General features: G+C 47.5%; 1 protein-coding gene across 5 annotated transcripts in view; it reads left to right on the top strand.

Annotated features, from left to right (window-relative positions):
* The first annotated feature begins 5,086 nt into the window (after nucleotides 1-5,086).
* ARID4B (AT-rich interaction domain 4B) overlaps nucleotides 5,087-6,673 on the top strand; it is a 2,504,499-nt gene continuing 2,502,912 nt past the window's right edge. For 4 of the 5 annotated variants that reach the window (XM_077486552.1, XM_077486551.1, XM_077486548.1 and 1 more), the window contains exon 1: nucleotides 5,087-5,443. In XM_077486552.1, the coding sequence (XP_077342678.1) occupies nucleotides 5,346-5,443 (98 nt within the window). In that variant the 5' untranslated portion in view covers nucleotides 5,087-5,345. The remainder of the gene's footprint in view (nucleotides 5,444-6,673) is intronic. The other variant, XM_077486553.1, reaches the window with a different exon arrangement.

Below are 6,673 nucleotides of genomic sequence, written 5' to 3' on the forward strand. Positions count from 1 at the left end.
AGATAACATTAAAACCACAAGCAGTTTTAAATGATGTTATTTCCGTTTAATGTCATTTTGTGCAGGGACTGTTCAAAACACGGGAAACACGTGGCACTTCACAGGCATACTACAGGCACCCCCCAGGCACCATATTTAAAGGAATATTTCACTTTTTTTTCACTTTAATCGTCATTATAATCAGTGCTCCCGCCAAAACGGCCATTTTTAAAAACATTTTAGGCATTGACCCATGTCCCCTGGGGCAGGAACCAGGTCCCCAAACCCTTTTTAGGACAGTATCTTGCATATTAGCAGTAAAAATTAGCACTTTTAATTTCGAACGTTCGAGTCCCATAGACTTCAATGGGGTTCTAACGTTTGTACGAATTTGGGGTCCGTTCGAAAGTTTTGGTGCGAACCGAACCGGGGGGTGTTCGGCTCATCCCTAATTACATGCCATGAAATTATAGATCCCCTCTTATAATATTACAGGCCATGAAATTCAGCATCCCTCTTTTATATTACAGGCCATGAAATTCTGTATTCCCTCTTTTATATTACAGGCCATGAAAATAGGTATCCCTCTTGTTGTAATGAAAACATTGAAAATAGGTATCCCCCTCTAGAAATACAGAATATGAAAGTAGGTATCCCTATTGTTGTAATTGTAGCACTGACCCCCGAAGGAGCTGCTGGTTTTATTGGGCTTACCGTTACTTTCTTGACCTCGTCTCCGTCTAGGGTTTCCCATGGTAGATGGCCCAAAGAAATGCAGAAACTGACACTAGATCTTCTTTTGAGTTATTTATTTAGAAGACAAAAACAGTCTCTCAATAAAGGGTAGAGGGTTTAGGAGAAAGTTCAGGTACTTTTGGACTGCAAAAATAGAAAGTCTCTTTCAGAAAAAATCCAGAGAATAACCGTTTCACAGCTGGATTCTAACAACCTCCGGATAGACCTCCTCTCACTAGGCCTAGCAGCCGGCCTCTGCCACAGACTTGAATGTGAATTACTTGAGAAAAGTCTCTGCCACAGACTTGAATGTAACCGAGGGTCATAGACAAATTTAGAGAACCATCATACAGTACCAGTATCTCTCAGCCAGTCCGGCGATACCGTAAGAACGCGAGTCCATGAAGTGTACTTCAACTGAGACTCCATGCTCCTTCAGAGGAGAAACTAGCCTTGTGCATGGCCTCCTCCTCAAGAGTCCTCCCCTGGATGCTTCTCCAGTTGCTGGGCGTCTCCTTAGATGAGCCGGCACTGGACCACCCTCGAATCCTCAGGCCTCGATGTCCAATCAGGCCCGTCCCTGCAGTTACTTCTCCTTGAGCTATCCGGCCTGAGACTTGGAATTGCATGGATCCGCACCCCAGGCCAGGAGGGCCATGGGGGCTGGTCAGGAGGACCAGGACCAAACAGACAGAAAAACAGAAAATTGTACCAATTGTTCCACTCTGTCAGGATAGAATATGATGGGTTTAGGATCTGCTCCTAAAGCTTGGAGCTCTGAAATCCGTCTTCCAGAAGTTATAGCTATCAGAAAGGCTAAATTCAAGGTTAGATTCCAAAGCGATGCTGACTCCAAAGGGGCAAAAGGTGGGTTGGCTAAGGACTCTAGGATGATAGCAAGGTCCCAAGTGGGAAAAGATTGTTTAGTTGGCGGTCGTATCTTTTTGATTATTATTATTATTGGATTATTAATGGATCCTCAACCAATCATTGCCACTGAAATTGCTGATACCTGTACCTTTATGCCGCGTACACACGATCAGACTATCTGGCGGAGTCCGCCGGACCATCCGCCCGTGTGTAGGTTCCGGCTGACTTTTTCCCCCCCAAAAGACCGGCGGACTTAGAAAGTAGTTTGGACTCAAAAATTGTCCACTGGACTGCGAGTCCGGCGGACAATCTGGCCGTCTGTGTGCTAGTCCGCCAGACTTTTGAAATGAATGGACTTTCCCGCACACTGAGAAAATTCCGTTAATTTTGCGGCTCCAGGTAGACGGAACTAGTGAAGGAAGTCAATGTCGCTGCCTTTGGCAGCAATATTGACACATCGCTGGCCCCGTCACCTGGTATGGACTTAAAGGGGAAGCCCTATGCCAAAAAAAAACTATGTGGGGGTCCCCCCAAGGTCCATATAAGACCCTTATCCGAGCACGCAACCGGCTATCCAGGAAAGGGGGTGGGGACAAGCGAGCACCCCCCCTTCCTGAGCCATACCAGGCCGCGTGCCCTCAACATGGGGGGGTGCATTGGGGAAGGGGGCTTTGCGGCCCCCCACCCCAAAGCACCTTGTCCCCATGTTGATGAGGACAAGGGCCTCTTCTTGACAACCCTGGCCGTTGGTTGTCGGGGTTTGCGGGTGGGGGGCTTATCAGAATCTGGGAGCCCCTTTAATAAGGGGGCCCCCAGATACTGGCCCCCCACCCTATGTGAATGAGATGGGATACAATGTACCCCTACCCATTCACCTGGTGAAAAAAATGTAAATAAAACACAACACAAGGTTTTAAAATATCGCAATCTTCTGCTCTTTTACTAGCGGAGGAGCCTGGCTTTCTTCTTTGTCGCCGTCCAGGGGTCTTCTTCTGACTTCAGGGGTCTTGTCTCCCTCTTCGGTTCTTCTTGCCGGGCCTCCGCTCCTTCTTCCAGCTCTTTTACTAGCGGTGGCCCGTTCTTTTCTTTTCTTATCTTCTTCTTCCTTGAGATGTTGACTCGACGCTGTCTCTGGCCGTAACGACAGGGACCCGTTGTGCGGCGCCTTATATAGGGACAATGGGTGGGGTCACCGGGTGATGTCCCTGCCCCTTATAATGTCACAGTCCCAGAGGATGCTCTGAGGATGATCGGGACCCCGCGAGGGGTCCCGGTCACGGGGGGTTCGACATCACACAACATGCTTCTGTTGGTCACCCCCAATAGACCCACCTGGTCTGGGGTAGGGATCCATCTGTTCCCGAATCTCGGAACGGGCTGGTCCAAGGTGCAGTAACTGAGGGAGGATTCAAGGTGTCCGGGTGTGCTCTTGGCTTGGGTGGGCACCACAGCTTGTGAAAGTAACCGGGGGGGGGGGGGGGGTACTCTTCGGAGGAGGGCCAACAAGTGGCATCCTGATAAGTGCCTGGTTACTGAGTTGGGAAGGACATTGACGAATCCACGCTTTTTCCAGTACTATCAAGAAGACAGAGAACGTTTCAGGTACTGAGGAAAAAGGTTCCTGTTCACTTTCAGTTAAAACTTGTTCAAGGTCAGAGATTTTACAAGTTCTGAATCAAAGTGCTGACTGAATCAAAGTGCTGACTGCCATAATAACTGGCTAGAGATTTGTTCAGCATTGAAGCGCCCATTTGTGAGTGGCTACTCTCTGGGTGGACTGTTACGTCTGCAGTTCAAGGTGCCTGAGTTCTTCACCCTTGCCCTCTGTTACTATATGAGACTGTGTTGTTGGATGTTACCCCTACAAAATAAAACCTTTCAAAAGGACTTTATTGGTGTCAGCGTCCAAGTTGTTGGGTATCAACCCTGGGAACCCCTAGACGTGGAAGAACAAGCCAAGCAGAGGTAACCGGTAAGTTAAGGCCGCCCTACAAAGGGTTATGGCCGCTACAGAAGGAAAAACCTAAGAATAAAGGGAATAAAAGGTAATACAGAAATAGCTGCTGCCTCTGTTGCCAGGAGTGAGCTAATGCCTAAACAACAAACTTGCAGATAAAGCTGTTAGTTAAGAGACAAACTGCTTGTCCCAAAAAGATCCTACAGAAGGGACTTCCAACCTTATAAGTGCGTTTAGCTGCCCAAGAGATGGAACTGCATCCGGGAGAGGCTTGAACCCCGGACGGAAGCTGCCAAATGCAGAAGGTAAGGAGGTTTGACCAGAATTCACTGCCATGATATATGAGGAAAAAAAAGGAGAATGCTGGGGCTGCGCTAACCATTTCTTTTATAATATTCACTAGTCCTGAGGGAGGAGCCAAGGCGGAGTTTGTCACAGGTATGCTGCCATGGATAGGCACCAGGAAATATCTTCTGGATCGAAAACTCTGAAGCACATGATGTCAGTACCTTAAATACCACCTCCCAGAGTGCACAGCAGGAGGACACTCCCACTGGGCTGGTTCAGAGAAAACGTGGCACCCAGCTAGACTGCGTTCTACCACTTGCCGGCGGTGACAGCGACACCTGCAGCCAAGGAGAACATAGTGCAATCCAGCCAGGCTGGTACTGAAACCATAATTTAGCAAAATTAGCCCTAAAACCCAACTGTGGTTTCAGGAATATTCATTTTCATTAACATATAGCACACGCTCATCAGGAGACGGCACTACATAATGTAGGCCTTGGAAATAGGTACCCCCCCCCCCCCCCCCTAGAGATACAGGCATTGAAAATAGGTACCCCTATTGTTATAATGTAGGCCATGAAAATAGGTAACATGCCTGTAATAATGCAGGCCGCCTGTGCCTCCCTGTAACATACAGCCAGCCTGTGGCAACCATTGTGTGCCCCCTGTGACATGCAGACTGTAGGCCCTCGTGACATGCGGACTATGTGTAGCCGATATAGCTTGTTGCTGCCCCCCCTGTCATCCAGATGGAGCCAAGTGTCTTGCTTTGTCTTCAGGATCGACTTGTCAGGGGTTAATATAACTCAGCTGCGTTCGTCGGGACTCGGCAATAGCTCTGTGCTCGGTTTCTCGTATCTGAAATCGGCACATGCGCAGTAGTAGCAGAGGATACCAAATTTCATAGGATACCGATCTGCATGCTACCGGAAAATATTGAATACATCTGGACCGTATGGAAGTAGTGTATCAAACTATGATTCATCTAAAGCACCAATTCTCCCCCAAGCATTACACGTCCGTCAAGCATGTAAAGAGAAAAAAAAAAATAAAGCAGCGTTTGTCTATGTTTGGAACCTGTAGTTTTTGCCGAGCGGCTGTAGAGCAGAGTCTCAGTTACTCTGTGGACCTAACGAACTACATTTCCCGTCAAACCTGTAGAACATAGACAACTAATTGATGATTGGCCAAAAAGAAGGGGGCGCTAGTTCCTAACCAATGAGCGCACTTTGAGGTTGGCTCTAAGGCTGACAGTTACAGCACACAGTGGGTGGTACTAAGCGGTTGTATATGACAGTATGCCTTGGTGTGTGGAAAGAGAGTGGGATTAAGGCTTCGGGAAGACACGAAGGTGAATTGCCTCTGTCTGTCGACTTTGCTAAGCTTGCGTTCCAGGCCGGACTAGTAGAGACAAACAAGTGGAAGGTTACTGGTAAAGAAGTGGAGGACTTGTTTCTAGCTTTGGAATTGCAGCATCCCTGACAGAAGTCGCCGGAGTTTAATCCTGTGAAATGTAATGGTCACCGGCGCTGCTCTGTGCGCGGACAGCCTTACGGTCCCCGAAGACGCAGGAGACGGCGGCCGCACATATCCTGGCTCCGCACAACGACACATGTAAGTGTTCCCTGTGCCATCCATAGAACCGTTACGCTGGAGTCCCGACAGCAGCGGCAACTTCCATTGTTTTGTAGGGCAGCCCTGTTTTGTTTGGAGCTCGCACTACAGGTAAAATCTGTCCGCTCCTTTTTGTTTCCTCAGCTGCCCTCAAGTGACTCCCTTTGTTTTCATGTCTCTCCTTCCGAGGCCTGCAGCCCCTTCTGTCAGTGGCTTACACCCACCCTGTATGGCTCGGTGACAAGGCGTATCTGCTGCCACGAGCGGCGCCTATTCAAATGATAGCAGACTGCTGCTGACAAAAACGCATGGGCATTGTCGAAAGCCGATCGTTTTGAGTTTATGATCAGAATCGGCTAAATCTGAAAGCGACCTCTGCGCTACTGCTAGCAGTTTTTGAAGATCGTTTATGGATTGTCTCAGGCTGTCTTTCCTATATGACTTTAGTTGTGGTGGCGTTTGTGTGTGGTGTTTTTATTTTTGACCATCGTTTGGATGTAGCAAATTTTGAATGCTGAACCAGTGTATCTTCCTTACGATCGGCTTCTTTTCAGCCAAGGTGCATTCACATTTTTTTGTAAACTGTCTAGCTTTAAAAGGCTGCCCCCCCCCCCTTTTTTTTTTTTTTTTTCTTTCTCTCTCCATCTAGTTCTGGATGTGACAGACAATTTTGCGGTAGATAAATAGTCTGCGATGGTTTCAGCTAAGAAGGGTGGATTACATTTGGTACAAGAGACTGCAGCATCACAGTATAACCGATGTAAGAAATGCCCTGCAAACATTCAACCAGAGCAAAAGAGGGCCCAATCTGTGCATCGTGTTCTTTTTGCATCAAGGTTGGTCTTGGGTGCACTTTTAGTGTGTGTGTGTGCGTGTGTGTGTGTGGTTTTTAATTTTTTTTTTTTTTTTTTTTTTACAGCCCCTCTAAACTAAAGCTTGATAGAAATGCTTGCCATATTATTTATGCTGCTATATCGGTCTACCCAGTGATAGTTTGGATTAGGGAGCTGAGTGTATTATTGTACCCCCCCCCCCCCCCCCCCGCTTTTTTTTTTTTTTTTTTTCCCCCATAGTATAAATCCAACTCTCTTCCATGTTTTGCGTTTTCAGTTAATTCAAACCTACTCCAATTAATCTGAACGCTTAAAGTTTTGGAAGTTTGCAAGGAGCTTGCTTGTTTGAAATTAGTTGACTTGTATTGGTTGTGCCCTGTCAGGTTAGGCACTGCTG

This window comes from Lithobates pipiens, unplaced genomic scaffold (assembly GCF_037356315.1).
Source record: "Lithobates pipiens isolate NorthernLeopardFrog02 unplaced genomic scaffold, aLitPip1_a1.2 Scaffold_18, whole genome shotgun sequence".
NCBI classification, from domain to species: Eukaryota; Metazoa; Chordata; class Amphibia; order Anura; family Ranidae; genus Lithobates; species Lithobates pipiens.